The sequence below is a fragment of the Strigops habroptila genome, chromosome 2 (assembly GCF_004027225.2).
Source record: "Strigops habroptila isolate Jane chromosome 2, bStrHab1.2.pri, whole genome shotgun sequence".
NCBI lineage: Eukaryota > Metazoa > Chordata > Aves > Psittaciformes > Psittacidae > Strigops > Strigops habroptila.
This window is the reverse complement of record NC_044278.2, coordinates 60,439,350-60,457,023: the sequence shown is the minus strand read 5'-3', so window position 1 is coordinate 60,457,023 and position 17,674 is coordinate 60,439,350. Positions and strand designations below refer to the sequence as shown.

Sequence of the window (17,674 nt, the reverse complement as noted above, 5' to 3'; positions counted from 1 at the left end):
AGAACTTCAAAAATTGTACTTGCATCTCAGGTCTGAGCAAGACTGCAATTCATTCACAGATGTAACAATGCAGTCTTCTGGCAGTGGTATAATTTACACCAGAGCAAGTCAGACAGCACTGGTGTCTGCTTAACCCATACTGGAATTACACACAGAGGTAGTTGTACTACCACTGGCTGAAATACAGAACAGGTAGGGAACATGTTTTAATAGCAAAAAGGTACCAGGAAACAGCTCCATCTTGCAGTTTTCATTAAAGCTATGAACGGACTTACTTATCACAGAAACAAGTAACATGGAGCTCATTAGTCACTGCCTCATATCAAACTGTCCTTTGCAGTCACAGAAGTTTTCTCTTTAGGCCACACAAATTCCAAGACAAACAAATTCATTATTTACTCTATTTTACCTTGCTACAGCAACACCAGGACTACCACCCAAGGATAAATCCAGTACTCCATCGTGACATAATACCTTTTTTATTACAATATCCAAAAAACTGAGTATGCAAGATTTTGAGATCTCATGATCCCTTCTTCAATCTCAGGAATGTGCCATCTAAAGACTGTATATTTAAACCATAAAGGAGTTTAAATGTAAAGAAAAGAGAAAAATGCATTTTCTTCATAAACATTCTGTGTGTCTCTTCCTACCAACCACACCATCCTCTGTAAAACCCGAAGATTTCTTTCTGTAAAGCAAATATATATATAGTGTTGGTAGCCCGCCCCACCCTGTCCCAAGATCAGTTTTTATTAATCTTCTGTATTAGTGTCAACAATCAGCTACAGATACATATTACTTTGAGAATTAAATACATAATTGTTTAATTCAAACAAGCAGAAGGGCAAGAGGAAAAAGCATTATGTGGATGGCACATTTGGTTGTAGATTACCAAAACATTCAGCCTTTACAATTCAATGATTCTTTCTCTAGTAATCAACTTTCACATAAAATTTCTCTTTGTTGCAATTACAGACCAAAATACACTAGATAGTTTTCTTTTACTACAATCTTACCATAGTAGTTTAAGAAGTACTATTACAAAATGCTTTTAATTAGTGTACTCTTTACAAAGAGTCAGAGAGGCAATGTAATAGCAGAGTACAGTGTAAAGAGTGCTTCTAGGAACTAGGAGGTTTTGTAATATACTACTCGGTAAGCGATATAGCTACAGAACTCACAGCCACAGCTGTTAGGTCTACTCTCTCTCACTTAAGTAGCTGCAGCTTCAGTGCATTCAAACTGTGCCCGATGTCTCTGAACGGAGAGTTCTGCCTGTGTGAGCAATCTGAACAGATTAACACTGGTTTGAATTGAAAACGCCCCTCCTTGATCTGAGCTAACTATGTAAACGTACAGTGGAGAGGGGAGTTTTGAACTCAGCCGGGAAGGTGAGTGCTCGCCACGGCCACCCAAGGGAAACTCTCAACCTGAAGAGAGGTGGTCGGAGATTAACAGAACTGGAACACAAAAAAGAGGCAAACAAAAAAAAGGACAAACAGCAACCAACAGAGCAAACACTTTAGAAAGAGCCTATTCCTTAAGCCTGCTTCAGATATTGCTCTGCTCTATAAAAGTGAATTTAGGACCTAAGGCTTGTAAGTTATAAGAGGCCCAGGTGGCCAAGTCCATCTTCAACGTCACTGAAGTGCTTTCACAAGATATAGCTTTTCCCCGTGTTCACTGGTGAAGATGGGAGCCTTTTTGTAGTGTTCCACCAACTCATCCATAGTATTAAAGCGACGCTGCCCAATACAATAGACATTGTCCACGAGCTGCACCTTGAAATGTTTGTTCTTCCCCGATGCCTTTAGAGAGACTGAGAAGTCACTGGGCTGTTGAGAAGAATTCAAAAAGAAAAAAAAAAAGAATTACATAAAAGTGAACAAAACGAAGGCGTAATTTTGTGGTTTCAGGAACAAACTGTGTCATACAGCTTATGGTAATTTATGCTAGGCTTTGTTCCACAGCTTGGTGCTTTAGCTACTTAAGAAACCCAATAGTCTATTATTCAATAAATAATTGCCACCATTATTAACGTGCACAGTTAAGTCAGTTAAGTGAAAGCTCCCCAGATGCACAGTCTGAAGCTGCCAATTACATGACTAAATTGCAAATATTATCTTAGCTACTCAATCTAGAAGCAGGAGAATATCAAGGAGAAGGGGAAAACTTCCACCACATATGATTTCCTTCCTAGAAAGTCCTGCAGAAAGCAATTATTGCAATATTACTAGAGTGAGATGAAGAAAATTCCACATACTGCTTTTTTCAGAGCCGTGACCACTAGAGGGCCGTTCTTGCTTTGCATTGCAAAAGACAAAACCACATTCACCTTTTATCTTCATTACAACATGTATGGGGAATAATTTCTCCTATTGAGTACACCTTTTTTGTAAAAAAAGGATAAAGCTGTAGAATAAAAACACAGTATGGCTCTCACCATCAAACCACCACCCACAAAAGACAAAATGTAAGCACTAATTAAGTTATTCAGGACAGAACAATTTCATGTGATAAATCTCTTCGTTTTGGCAATCAGTTGCTTTAATGAAGACAGCACTGTCATCCCAACAGCTGGGATGAGACCATTCTGCTTTCTGCACCACATGCTGCCAGGGGAGGGTAGAAAGGGCACACCATCCCTTGCTTTCAGCTGAACTTCTTCTCTAGCCATCGACGGCTGCTGGCTGGCCCTAGAGACAGGAGCATGGGCCCTGCCCTGCGCGACGTGGCTGGAGCTGGTGTCACCAGCCAGGGGAAGAAATGGAATAATGAAAAATAAAAAGTACACACTAGTTTGTAGCAAGCACTTAATGGAGGTAAGTAATGCCAGATGTGACTCTGGAGGTACTGCCGCAGGGTCTCTGCCCACTGAAGGCACAGCTTCACGCAGAAACTGTTGAATGCACGTGTCAGACTTCAGATGCAGCCTTCCTGCAGTCCCTGGTCAGGCAAGTACTGTGAACCTGAACTTTCCCAGGCTAAACAAACCCCACAAGGGGCGGTCTGGTTCACAGCATCACCTTATGAACCACCCCGATGCAGCTGCGGCACAGCAGAGGACCAAGTGGGGGGAAGTAGGAGCCCTCGGACGTTACTGCTGTCACCAGACTCCGGTTCATATAACCACAGCCTCTGGGGTCCTCTGTACTGTGTTTGGACAGTCTGATACGACACTGAGTATGTACCCAAGTAAGCTGAAAGACAGCATTTTCTCAGGCACACTTTTTTCCCCCGCAGTGGTGCTGGTATCTGTCCCACACATCCCCACATTCTGTCTATCCCAAAATCTTGCCCCTTGCATCTCCCCGTCACCTGTTTTTTCAGTACCAATGCCTTCCTCTGCCTTCACTTCCAACTCTGTTTGCCCTGCCCACAGCAAACAAAGCTCCTGCCATGCCTGTTGATCTGGCTCTGGCCCAACTCCCCAGGCTCACACCTTGACTTTGGGCAGCAGCTTCTTTCCTCTTGCACTGCTCAAGCCAGCAGCTGCCCACACCTCTGGACTAACCCACTTCTACCTCAAGCCACTACATTCCAGATCTACAAGCATGATTTCTTTAAAAACTATTTTACGTAACACTCATAAGAGAATTACTTCTTCCATCTATGGTCCAGTGTCACTGGGCCTTGGCCAGGTCAGTGCAGGCTCCATCAGGAAAGCTGCCTCAGGCACTGAGCAGCTCCAAAGACAAATACATGTAACACCCCCTGTGACTGCCAAGACAAGAGAACTGGGGAGGGTGGGGGAAGAGGATGGAAAGAAATGTGCATAAAAGCACATCTCTGGGGTTCCGAATGCTCCACCCAACATACGTTTTGTGGCCTGTCATCCACCCCTAACTCCAAGTTTGAAAACTGCTATTTTAAGCCATCTAGCTCTGATATTAAACCCCTGCCTCTGGAGCACCATAAACAAGGCTGCACAGAGCCCACACCAAGCCTGACTTATTTTCAACACTTACCCTACCGGGTTAAAGCTAACCCGGTTGGCACCAACACTGTGCTGTAGTTAACACCCCAAATGCAGTGTGGACAACCCCCCAGCAGCAATACCACACAGGCCTAGGACCTGTTTCAATGCACACCTCTATAGCCATAAGCAGCAGCCGCCATTTAAATAGCAACAAAGCACAGTCCTGCACAAACAAAACTCTGGGACTATGGGCTCATGAAGAACAAATTTAGGGCACGGGCTCTGGGCAGTGTGCTGATGGCTGTGTTTGAAACACAGAGTACCAGGCAGGTCTATAGGGTCTCTTCAAGAACAGACTTCAGCAGAGCACATATGAACTACCTGCTTATGATTCCAAAAAACAAGATCAAGTCTTGCTAACTTAAGTTATGCTGCTTCCATGGGTGATGCCTAAGCCAAACAAAAAACAGTAACCCAAAGGCCCTCATTTAAAATAGAAGAACTTACATGTGGGAAGTTCATAATCTGAACCAAACACATTTTTTTTGTTTTAGGAACAGGAAAAGTTGTTATGACAAAGGTTTAAAAATAAGTGAAATAATCACTTCACACTCCACAAAGTTTTAATGTCTTCTGACAAAGCACAGTTGTTTTCAGCACGTCAAAATTTTGCATTTTTAAAGCTCTTATCTGCTAAGAAACTCTGTCTTTAGAACAGAAAGGCTGTGCTAATGACACACAGAGAGTTGCTGGAATAGTTCTTAGACCTCTGATCTACTGACCTATGTCCCAGGCACTGGCCAGACTTAGATCTTTATGAGGTGATCTACACAATACATTAAATACTCTTCCTGCCATTTTAATTATAGCGTTAATGAATGAACATTCTCCTGAACTATCATCTATTCTTCCCAGCCTCAGAACTGCTAATTGGATTGATGCATAGATAGAAGACATTATTATCGCTTATTTTCTCCAGAATACGTTACAAAGTTTATTCTTTTCGTGATCTGATTTAATTAAGTACAAAAAAATAGCGGAAAGGCTGATCTAACTCTTTTGAGAGCCATCATCCGGTGCAAAGAGATGGAAGAGCTCAAGCAGCTGTTGCAAAAACCCTGAAACCCTTTATTGGCCTCAGCGTAGTAACTTCTACAGGATTCAAGACCAAACAGCAAAAGCAACTGGACTTGCATTTGGCTTTATTTTGGTTCCTTCCCACTCTAACAAACATGAAAAATGGTTAAAAAGACTTATTTAAAAAAAAAAACAAACCCAAAAACAAAACCAAAAAACCAAACCTCTAGATAAACTACTGCTTTTAATATCACCATTTCAAAGTATGCTGGTTCAATGCAGCTTGAATCAGTTCCCTGCTGTCCTCCTTGGGTTTGCTCCAAGTCTGTTTATTTTATTTACTGTTAAAGCTATTTTGTTTCAACTGCTGGCCAATTTTTCCCCCTTCTCCCTCTTAAATTAATTGCTACATTTGGATGTTTGCACACTAACTCTTCCAGGCTTAAAAGCCTTACATACACCAAATAAAGGCACATCAGAAGTAAGCTTTAATCCTTGAAATCTATAGAAGAGTTGTTGATTCTGTAACAGAATTCCAGAGCATAGCTTCGTGGCAGGGAGCCTGTGAATATTTCTGTACCATCATAATTGGGAAGACCTAAACCTGTAGTTAAATCAATTCCTAAAACAGAAAACTGAATACTAGCTGTCATGCATCTGTCCAGGTGTAGTAGTACTTTGAACAGTTTCAGGTTCCTTTATTTTAACTCCTGCTTATGACTAAGATGATCATAGGCTAACTGGTGCCTACAACATGTGGAAGACAACGGTAGGAAGATCTTTCTTTAACTTTACTTCTCTGGTAAGAAACTTCACTGTCTTTTCAAAAAAATATGGAAAACTTTATCATGAAGATAAGTTATAAAGTGATATAAGGGAAAACAAGTGAAATCAGGAAAGTTGTTTCCCTCTTTACAATCTCGATTTGAGAATGAAACAAGGTAATTTTATCATAAATGGCAATGTTGGGAAAAATATCTTTCTCTCAAAAGCCTTTTACTGATTCTGTAACTTAATTTTTTCCTTTTAATCCAGTTCCACTTGGCAATGTCCTTCCTCCATCGCAGATATTCTCACGCACCCACTCTTCAGACTCTTCTAGACCGTATAACTTGGAGTTCCCCAACTCCTTCTACTCTCATACCCAGGTTTTCCCTCACCCCTCCTCCTCCTCAGTCACCAAGCCAAAAAAACAAGTCACAGCTCAAAAATCTAAGGTCAGGCTGAAAAGAACCATCTGGGAGTGTTAATTCCGTTTTCTACCCCTTCTACCTTGTTTATACCTAGATATAAACAAATACCCTTCTTCTCTATGTAATGTTCACCATGTTCCAAAATCAATGTTACCCAGGTCAGAAACATGTATTGGCTCCATTGATCTTCAAATGCAGCTCTAATAAAGTTTCTATTCTTCCATTTAAAACAAGCCACTGGGCTATTTCCTTTGGCTATTTTTAAAGATAAACTTTCTTCTCCTCTCCGCTGTACTCATCAATCATAGCATGTCACAGAACATGACAAATTCTTCAGTTTTTGAACAGTTGCCACGTTTCATTGCTTCTATCCAATACTTGCAGGATTAAAAATATGGGACACCCTGAAAGCTACAGAATTGGCACCTCAAAAAGCATATGAAGTCTCAACCTGTGCCTCCTCCCTCTGCTGTCAGTATTGCTGGACAAAGACCACAGAAGCCAAATGCTATCTCAAAGGACTGACACAAATCCAGTCACACCTACAATCCTTAGTACCATCTTACTACATCTACAATTGTCAGAATCACCTTTAACACTATGCCCTGCAACCCCATTTAGGACTGTTACTATAACTTGATAACTGTGACACTATTGGCAGCCATTACTTCCTAATGAATAATTGCTTCTGCAATTGTCAAAAAAATTGTGTAGCTCATTCATGGTAACGAATAGAACTGGTCTGAGAAAAATAACGTCATCTCTGCTTCATGGGAAGACATCACAGGGCTACGAAGCAGTGGTGTTTGTCTCGTCACCAGTTTCGCACCCACTCGCAGCAGAATGTAAGGGGCCTGCAAGTCCCAATAGAAGCTCCCTTTGAAGTTTAAGGGTATCTGCAACAGACAATCTGCTCAGAAGCTAGAATTGTGGTGTGATTGCCCTCCCACATCACCAGCCACAACCTATTACTGCTTCCTGTTAACTACAGCACTCACAAGCACACTTGTTTCCCAGGGTGAACCTGAACAAAAAACTCTCTTCCTTCCAAATTTGCTTCTCTCCCCAGTGGAATCTTAGATCTTCAAAGCATGACGATCACCTACCCAACCAAGGCCAAGTGTCAGCCAAGACTTGTTTGTCTTGTGTTAGGTATTACACTCAGAGAACAAAAATCTGACCACTAAAGAGCCTGCAACTCAAAAAGGGTAAGAAGTGGCTGTACAGAGACTGCATAGATCAAATCTGCATTATTTATTCAGGAGTGCTGCTTAAATGAGACAACCAACTTCAGTTTTTAATCAACCGAGCAGCCTGCAACAGAAAGAACAAGTCAAGCATTACTTCTCACTAGGTATGTTCCACTTCAGTTTCCTCCTTTACATCTCCAAAACTAAGGTGACATGACCTAGGTATACCAGAGCTGGCAAAAATGTTATCAGTAGGGAACTTTGGCTGTTACATAAACTATGGGCTTAAACGGTTCTAACAAGTTTACGGTTCCAATAATAGTAATTCGTAATTAATGAAGATAATCAGGCTCCTAGCTATTTGGCAGTGTTCGTCTCAGAATACTCTCCACTATGGCAGCATATCTTAGATCTAAGTGTAACTGAGGAAAGTATTTTTGGCTAAGGAATCTAGCTGTGAGACAAACATCTGGTGAGTTAAAATCTAGAGAAACATTGTAAAATTTTGCAGCTACGAGAATTTGAAATGGAAAAACATGACAGTCTCATCAAGTGAATACAGAATAATACAAACCTTCATCTATCCAAGGAGAGCTTTTCAGCTCAGTAACAAGAGCAAAACTCAAAGAAATCTAAGAAAAACTTTTATACAGACAACCTTTTGTAACTATGGTGATGGAAGGCTATAGAAAACCTTAAAATAGGTCAAAAATAAGGAATGGGATTAGCAGGATGACTCACAGTTTTATTGATGGGCCTTTTTAGAAAGGAATAACACCTGCATCCACAGCTTTAATAGGTGGATTCATAACACAATGGAATGGGAAGTGCTGGTCTTGTGGAAAGATGAGCAAACTTTGCTCTGTTCTTTCTAATCAAGATCTTTTGCTCTGATCGTGCAGACACTCCTGGTGACTCTTAGCCACAGCATATACAGCCTCTCTAGTCACACATGTGAAGTATGGCAACCATTAAAAATTTAACAGTTATTTCTAAAATTTTTATTTGTTCCGTACATAATGAGCTTGCAATAGATCTTTTATGATCTTTTTCTCAAGTATGCCCATTCACTTATATCATTCTTGGCACTTCAGGAAAAACACACACCCCCCAACCCACAAAGTGGCTATCCCCAATACTTTTATAATTCACATACATAAACAAATTATATGATGGTATGATAGATAAAGATTCAGGCAGACAAAAGTATGAGATGTAAAATATTTCTTTAAACATAATAAAACCTAAAACTCTCTAGTAGTACTAAAACAAAGGAGGTCTTTACTTTATATGCGTGACTACAGTTTTCCTCATTACTCAAAAAAACCCTAAATACAAGATCTGTAAGACCAGATCAAGATTAGGAAAAGGGGAGGGGGGGCAAGACAGTTAAGTTCCTCAATTCAGCAATTTTTTTTATTGCATGTGTGCAAGGAACTTGCTGTAATAGGAATTGAGTAAATTTTCTGGGATTCCAGTAAGAGATGCTGGAAACAACTTGAAGATCACATTCTGCATGAATCTTTTCATGCTCCATGAGCAACAATTTCCCCAGCAACAATGCAGGTAGCAAATTTGAAACTGCTTTGAATACAAGTGTGTTTAATGCTACGATGTCATATTAGTTTGAAAGGTTACTATGTCCTTTCAAGGAAATTCATTTGCTCCAGAGGCATACTTTTAAGAGCTAAGAAACAAGCCGTAGCATGGTGGTCACCGTGACATGGCATCTGCTGAGAAATGGCTGTGCATTTTTGTATTTTAAGTAATGTATTAATTTCCAAATTTCAAAGTTCTGGCACTTTCTAAAAAGGCAGAAGGAAATTGATAGCTACTGTCTCCGGATAACTCCACATGCAGCATCCAGATTTAAAAGTGAGCTTCTGTCTGCTGGACGGACACACCAAGGGTACACTGCATCCAGTATACCTGCCTGCCCCTGTCAGACAGGATGCTACTTTGAAGAGACAGCTGAACTACTGTAATTTAATGATTACCATAATCCTCTAGTAGCTTCTACATTTTAGAAGACTGTATGCCCCACTTCAGTCTCTTCTTCTGTTGACTAAACAAACTTGATTCCTCTCAGGCTCTGTCAATCATGTTTTCTAAATTTTTAGTTTTCTTCCTGTTCTCCTTTGGTTCATTTGCATCTGGCTTCACTAAGTTAGTAATTACAGTTAACTAAGAGCAGAAACAGGAACTCGATGACACAGAGCTTCAAACAAATGGTAGTTTAACAGCTATCATGTCTTTTTCAGAGCAAATTCATCAAAGAAAGATGCCTGAGATTTAATCAGACAACAACAGTACTGGATGCAGATCACGAAAAAATATTCGGGACTGTTACAGAATTATATTTTGTCAACAATGTTCCATATGATGTAAAAATTTCAGTATAGCAAGAGTCCTAACTTCAGTAATAATAACAATAAACTACTAATGTTCTCCAAAAATTAGAGTGCAATGTTGTATTTGGATACAGAAAACCCTGCAAAATTAACAATTTCCTTGTCTTTCAGCTGTTGCTCTGCTGTCACTCTAAGGCTCTATTCATGTCCCTTGCCAAGAGCCAACACGCCAGCCAATACCAAGTTTTAGTACTGCATATAAGGAAGACATGAAAAGTCAAATTGAAGCCCAAAATACTTAGTTGCTTGTCCACCAAAGAGTATCCTTTAGTCTGCACTACCTAATGATTTGACTTCATTCTGGGACCTCTTCTGAGTACCTGAAATTGTAACTTAGGAAGAAGAGAATCAGCAAATGATTCTGTTCCAAAATACTTCCAAAAAAGTATCAGGAGCTAAAAGGATCTTTACTCCCCGATTTGTGATCAAGCTTAATTCTCCCCTTTACTGAAAGCAAGCTCTTTGTTTTCCAGCATGCGGTCATGCAAACACCTACTACTGACTAGTTATTGAAATAATTTACATAAGGAATAGCATATGAGAACAGTTTTCCCCTGATTCATAGGCAATTATGATAAAGAATACCTCAAGTTCCAACCAGAAGTGATAAATGCAATCAATATAGCCTTTTGAAGACATTAGAGTCAAGAAATCTTTTTAAAAACATATTATGGCTCCAACTATATGGAGTTGATACTGCTTTAGTTTTTATTCGCAATCTACATTGTAAACCAGGACAGCCCACAATACAGGCACAATGAAACCTGACACAAAGATGATAGATGTCTGTAGCTGCATATGTTATACCGATTTTAGTAGTATCATATGCTCAAATTAGAAGACTGTGCTAATATAACTATTAATTTTGAACTTTTATATGTGAAGCAGCAAAATATGGAGACATCTATGAAACAACAATTTGTCTTCAGGGAATGGTCCTACAACTGAAACAATAAATGCAGAAAAGCCCTAATTGCAAATTCAGATTTGATTCAAATTTTTTTCATAGCTTTTGGAAAACGTATTAGGGAATTATTAAAATCTGTTACCTTTTCCAAACCACAGTCAGGGGATAATAAAATTTTGAGCACTTTAACTATGAATTCTCTGGCCTCAGCACACATGAAAGGCCTTTCAGTGTAATTTTAAATCTGAACTTTCAGGATTATAATGATCCCTAATCAGTATTACTTATATCCCTCTGATGTCATCAAGGCTCAATTTACAAAGCATGTGAGCTGCTGACTTGACCCTCCTTGTTGTGTTTCATAATCTTAACTATTAGATACAATATTTTAGATTATTTAGGTCGTAATAAGGTAAGTAGAGCAGAAATACATTAAAATGGAAATTTAACCAATAAAGAACCTATGTTACTATTCAATTAAAAGCAGAAAACCGACCAATGCAAAGACCCCATTTGAAATTACCTTTAAAATCAAATTAATGACTAAATTTGCAATTCACAAGAATTATTTTATCTTGTAGTGCTGTAAATTTGAGGAGGATAGCACGTAAGGAACACATAAAAAGTCAAACTGAAGCCTGAAATATTTACTTGCTTGTTCATTAATTAAACCCCCCTGGATAATACAGACCCAGCCATTAAATTTCACTGTAAATGTCACTGCATTTCAGTAACAGACCAACTCTCAGAAGCAGCACGTGTATCGGTTGGTAATGCCTACATATAGGGAAGCTATTAGTGGTCATGCTTGCTAACCCAAGCATGGGGTATCACAAAGCCTGCCGGGCTGAGTACCACTTACCGAAGATTCACTATCTCTAACAAGGAAGTCTCCTTCCACTCCCCTTTCATTCAGGGCACATTCTGCTTGGTGTCTGGTAACATTCCCGTAATACCACTCTCTTCCAGCAAACCGTCCAGTAGAAGATGGTCCAGTGTAGCTTATCTGAGGTGGATGGGAAGTGTTAATGGTAGGACCATCGCTAATGATTACTACATAGTTTTTAGGAACAAGACCAATTTGCCCTCTGGAATTTTTACATTTCCACCATTCTGGGTCATTTTCTGGCTTTTCAATGACTTCCATTGTTTCCCCTTTTTCAAAGTTGAGCTCTTCTTCTGTGACGGAGCTGAATGGATACAGTGTCTGAACAACGTGGAGTACTTTGGTGCCCTGGCCGTTACTCATGGAAGCGCCTTTTCTTAAGTTGAGAAAGCTGGGTGAATCTGCAGTTGCCTCCTCAACCTCCTCTACCACATAGTTCGAAGGAAACCAGCCAATCTGTCCGTTGTAGCTACCTCTCCACCAGCCGTCGCTGCACTTCTCCATGACAATCACTCGGGATCCTTTAACGAGGGACAGTTCATCCTCCCTCTCTGCAACATAGGCAAATTTCACATAGGCTGGAATGTTGAGATCGTAAATCCGGTCGGCGCTGCTGCCGTTGGATGGGTATTCTGCGTCTGTGCTAGGGGTGGGTGAGGCGTCTCTTGCGCTTGTCTTTCTCTTGGTTTTTCCCAAACCTGTTCAAGAGAAAAATGTAAAGTGGTCACTTGGAATGCTCGTCCCCAGACTGCAAACACTGGATTTGCTGATGTGCTCCTCCGTCACAACACTGCTAAATGGAGATCTCTTCTGTACCATTACATAGAAACAGTAACATCTTTAAGAGATTAACATCCAGCTGATGCACCATTAGCTAAGGAGCAATTTGTGTTATAACTGCTCCGTTTCCTTCCCAGAAGTACCAGAGTTTTAACAGACTTAAAACCAATGGTTTCTTCACACTACAAGAACAGCTAATCACTGGAACATTGCACAGCTTGCTGTTATGTCTCTTAAACATCCAGCCAAAAGATCATGCCTTTAAATTTTAGTGATGACTTAAATTTGGCTTAAGCAAAACATGAAAGAAAATCTACAAAAATAAACTAGCACAGCAACAAAAGCTTAAGTTTCTCTGCAGATTACATTTTGCTCTCTTCATCCTTCAGTCAGTCCCCAGGCAGCTACAGCTGCAACTCCTCCGTTATGAAATGCACACCTCTTTCATCTACAGTTCATCATGTACAATAAAAGCATAAACCTGACGGTCAGGAAGACCATTTGCATATATTCCTCTAAAATCTGTAACTTCTGATGTCCTGTCATGGCTTTAATTATAGTGCGAAATACAACGTACAGAAGAAACAATAACATTAAATACATAACTTTTTTTTTCCCCTTAATTAGAGGAATTGCGTAAGTATGGAAGAAAAACTGCACAACACACTTCATGTACTTTTCAAACTTTTGCAGCAAAGATTGCTTAAGCATATATAAAAACCAGAAAGATAAATTGAACAAGTAGTCCTTCCTGGTGAAATTCACTTCAAAAAGTTCCAAAGAGAAAAACAATGAAGTCTCAGGACAGCACAAACCAAGCAACACACAATATGTCATGCAGGCGACAGAAAGCAGAAACCAACACAGAAATCGGAGCTTTTGTACTTTTCTCCACACTCCTAGAAGCCTTGCTGGCAGTTGAGGGATTCACTTGAGACACAATGAGTACATGCTGCTCATGGCAGATTGAATGAGAATAAATAAATAAATAAATAGGATTTTGCTTTTCTTGCTTCAAGTAATCTGATAGAAGAGGATGCATGCTATTTCATTTTTAACAATTCAGCACTATTCAATCTGGCTACTCCACTGCTGAAAAGTGCGTTTGCTTTTTAAATATATATACCTATATATGTACATGCATATACAATGGATAACTTCATCAAAGCTGCTTATTCAGTGCAAAACTAGCTGGTTTATTTCACAGGGCTAGCTGTACAGCACAGACAAACAGCACACACAGGACCACATAGGGATCGCTAACTAGAAGGGTTAAATACATTAATTAATACATTCTGAAGGCCTCTGAAGACAGCAGAAAATTCCAATGATCCTAAAGTGTTTCCTGACCTTCCCCAGCAGCCCCTTGCTTCCTGCAGGAGCCTGCTTACATCCTAATGTCATTCTAACTACATCATTTCAGCCAAGAGCACTGGTGGCTGCACTTTCACGCAAAATGAGAGAGAGTAGCTTATTGTACTAGGGGAGACAATCACAGGAAAAGCATGTCCAAGCAACCACTAATCGGAAGCTGGCCAGGCTCCCATCTCTGCCAAGACTGGAAATTTTCATCAGTTTAGAGATCATTTTCAACAAAAAGACAAGGATGTATCAGAGCTAAGGAGCATTAAATTTGGGTGATATAAATAAAATCAACTTCTGGATCGTTCTGTTAGGAAAGAGGGGAAATTACTTGTTTTAACTTCATGGAAAACAAGGAACTGTTATTTCAACAGATTCACCCTACATAAAGCCCTCCACTGAAATTGAACCTTCCAGATTAAAAGCTTAGGTACTGATGTGCTTTGTAATGGAGATATGCAGCACCACTTCCTGGAATTACAGCAGGAGAACTAATAAAATAACAGAAAAACTCAAGCAGATGATGAAGCAGCTGGCCAGGAGAAAACAAGCTGACAACCAGAGCAGAGAGGTAACTGCGAGGTACGGGGTTGCAGTGTGATAAAAGCATGCCATAAACTGAAGTATCTAGAGAAAAAAATGTTGACAAATAGGTGAAAAATTTCTCAAAAGAATGAGGTCTGACAAAGTTATTTAAACATTTAGCAAAAGGTTATCCTCCACCCACTTTCTTCCACTTGGAGTTTTCTAAGTTGCATCTTTTCCCACAAACCTTCCAATGCTGCATCTGGCGTTTAAAATGTTCCTTTCTGTCCTCCCAATTCAACAAACACGGGGGGAGGGAGGGAGATAATTATAAATCTCGCTTTTTTAATTTATCAATAAAGGCAGCTGGAGCTCTTCAGTTTAAGCTTAACTTTTAATCTAACCAAACTTTTAAAGGCTGATAGCATGATTAGCCTTTTGTAATAGCAGTGATGTGCACCAAATACTGTGTTTCCAGCTGGTTTGACCAAGGTAAGTATGCAGAGACCCATCTGCAGCCAAGCACAGCAAAGGCATGCACAACATTATCTAACACTCATTTTTTTCTGTGAGGTTACAACATTCATAGCCGCGTCTATGACAGAAGAGGAAACAAGTTCCATGCGCAGAATCAAGGAAATCTGTTCCCGTTTTACTCCTTACACCTCCCACCGTACTACTCCTCCTTTGCCTCCCCCGTCTCCTGCAGGATCCACAGTAAGTCCCTTTACCCTATGACTGCCTTCATATTCCCAGGTCCTCCTCATACCTCTGGCTCCCCGCTGCCATCTCCAAACTGCCCTCAAAGCACACTCCATCTCCCCTGGTGCTCACCTCCCTCCCTTTGTTGGGCTGGCCAGACAAGCTCGCCACCTGGCGCCCCGTTGCCTTTCAGCCCTGCCTGGACTGAGCAAAGCTGGGATTGCTCTGGCCTCTACTCCAGTGAGGGACACCAGCAATAACCCTCCCCGGCACAGAATTGGAGAAACCTAGCTAGTTTATCTCTGCTGGTCTGTCAAGTTTGCTTAAAATTGGCTGAGTTATCAAGGGCGGACAGATGGATGGACGATGACAGCTGACTGTAACAGCATGACTGGTGTAAGCTTCATTTCCTTAGGAAACAAGTCTAAAAATACAATTTAGTAGGATGGCTGGTCATAGCTAAGCACGAATAAAGTTAGGACAATTATAAACTTCATATGCATCTACAACAAAAATTACAACTCCGTTAAAGAAAAGAAAGTACAATCTACATGAGTCATCTTTGGAAAAGTAAACACTGCCATTACTTGTTACTAACAGAAACGTTCACTTACTACTATTCGTAAGGGTAACCCTATTATGCCTGAATGGAATGAAACCCACAGAAGGACTTTACCCTTTCTGTTTTCCAGAAGGAAAACAAAACATTCAAGCACTTCGGGAGTCATATCTGGAAGAGTCAAATATACTTGTGATTGCAGTCATAATTTTGTCATTTTCATTGTCTTTGTTTTAATGAAAAATTATCTACTAGTGAAACACAACTGTGTTTTCCCCATTCTGACTCACTGGTTACAGTTCACCTGAAACCATAATCCTTTGTAATACAACTAGTTGTTAAGGAAAAACCTAAAGCAATGGATTAGCTTTCAAGCGAGGGCAAAGGAGTGGGTGCAAAAGCATTGCAGAGCAGCAGAAAGATTGTTTTATGCTATGGCATTTCATAGGAAATAATGCTGTTCACAGTCTACAGCTGACCCACACTAAACTGGTTCATTTCTGTTCTTACAAACAAGTTGCCAAGTGATGTGAGAAGGTTTAATTTTTAGGTGGCTATATTGCAGAGATAAAACCCATAAAATGGTTAGCATCATTTCCAGAGAAGGGATCCATGACAAATCCTTCTTCTCCTTGCAGCGAAAGAAATCCTCTGGCCCTGAGGTCAGTCCTAGGGAGACTCAAGAAACGTGCCTCCCGCATTACTTCATGCCCTCTTCCTCTCCTCGCTCAGTTGCAGCTCTGAAGAATAGCCTGTTTTGCGAGCAGCAGGCCAAAGGAAGACCAGTTTCCTATGAATTTGCTTCCTGTCTAAGTCCCCATTGTGCAAACCCCAGCTTTGCACCCTTTCGTTACCAGTTTGTCCCCATGATGGCCTTCCCACTGTACTTGTAAGTCCTCCAGCTCACACTACAGTGCCTGTTCTCTGCAGCACTCCCAGCCTTCCAATTTCATGGAAAGCTCCTTAAGCTCCCCCAGGAAATGCCTTGAGCTCCCCTCTCAACCTGAAACCTCAAAGTGGTGGAATTTGCTTCTGGTCACTCCCCTTTCACCTGACACTGTGATAGTGCCAGTTCCCCTACCCCTGCCTATGTCTTCTGTCATGTTCCTGGCCCAAAGCTTGGCCACCTATCAGACAACACAGATGCCCCAACTGCCCAGCCTTTTCCTGCTAAAACCGAAAGGATTTCTCTGTCATCCTTTTGCCTTCACTAAAGGTACTGAAACAAGGATGCGTAGCTACCACCTTTGCGAGAATTGGTGCTTAGGGTAAAGAAGTTTACTTATGTTTAAAACTTTATCCTAATACATACTTTATCAAATACATATAAAACTTTTGTATAGAAAAGGATTTTTTTGCCACTAGTAAAAATTCATATTTAATTTCCTAATTATGGTTTATATTACATACTCCCTTTACTAGAAAAAAACCATTTACAAAACATTTTTAATGGTTTAATACCTAATTTTAGGAAGACTTATTTGATGATTCTTTCCATGCTCCCACGAGCTGGTGTCCTTGCCTGAAACAAATGAGTAACCACATTTTGTATTTTAACTGCTTTTGCTCATCCCCAGAAGTAAAAGAAAAGATTCACTGATGTGGCTGTATAATGCATTTCCACAGGCTTATCTGTACTCACATTTATTTCATTAAGTTCTATTTAAGAATAACACGCACTAAACTCTAAAGATATTTGCAGTCAAATTCTCTAGCATTTCCCCTTCCAAGACTGCTCCCTAATTTATTACACCTTCTATGTAGCTTAACTTAAAATAGACTAAATACAGTCGTGTTTCTTTTCCAAAAGCATTTTAAGTTTTTTCAATACCTCAGATTGACTCTTCCATTCTCCCATCTTCAGCATGTGAAAGAGGTCAGTAAATACCCAAAGCCAAATTCTGAAAAACAGTTGGCAACGAGACTAGTGTCATCTGAATTCTCCCAATCTGTCTTTCCTAAAACCTTCTCTGATGCACAAATCATGAGCAAAAATATTTTCTGTAGCTTACCCTACACATCAAATCAAATTCACAAGATAAAAAAAAAAAGGCCTTTCAGAAAAAAAGTGCAATACAAGAAAACTGTATTGCTTTGAGAAATGATAAATGCAACATTTAATTTCCAAAACAGAATTCCTCAATCCAGAACTCGGTGAAA

At 40.1% G+C, this 17,674-nt stretch overlaps 1 protein-coding gene across 2 annotated transcripts in view; it reads right to left on the bottom strand.

Annotated features, from left to right (window-relative positions):
- Positions 1 to 463: 463 nt before the first annotated feature.
- The window catches only part of NCK2 (NCK adaptor protein 2), a 90,538-nt gene continuing 73,327 nt past the window's right edge, over positions 464 to 17,674 (bottom strand). For both annotated transcript variants that reach the window (XM_030475781.1, XM_030475780.1), the window contains 2 exons: positions 11,563 to 12,284; positions 464 to 1,838 (listed from right to left, as the gene is read on the bottom strand). In XM_030475781.1, coding sequence (XP_030331641.1) covers positions 1,644 to 1,838; positions 11,563 to 12,284 — 917 coding nt within the window. In that variant the 3' untranslated portion in view covers positions 464 to 1,643. The remainder of the gene's footprint in view (positions 1,839 to 11,562; positions 12,285 to 17,674) is intronic.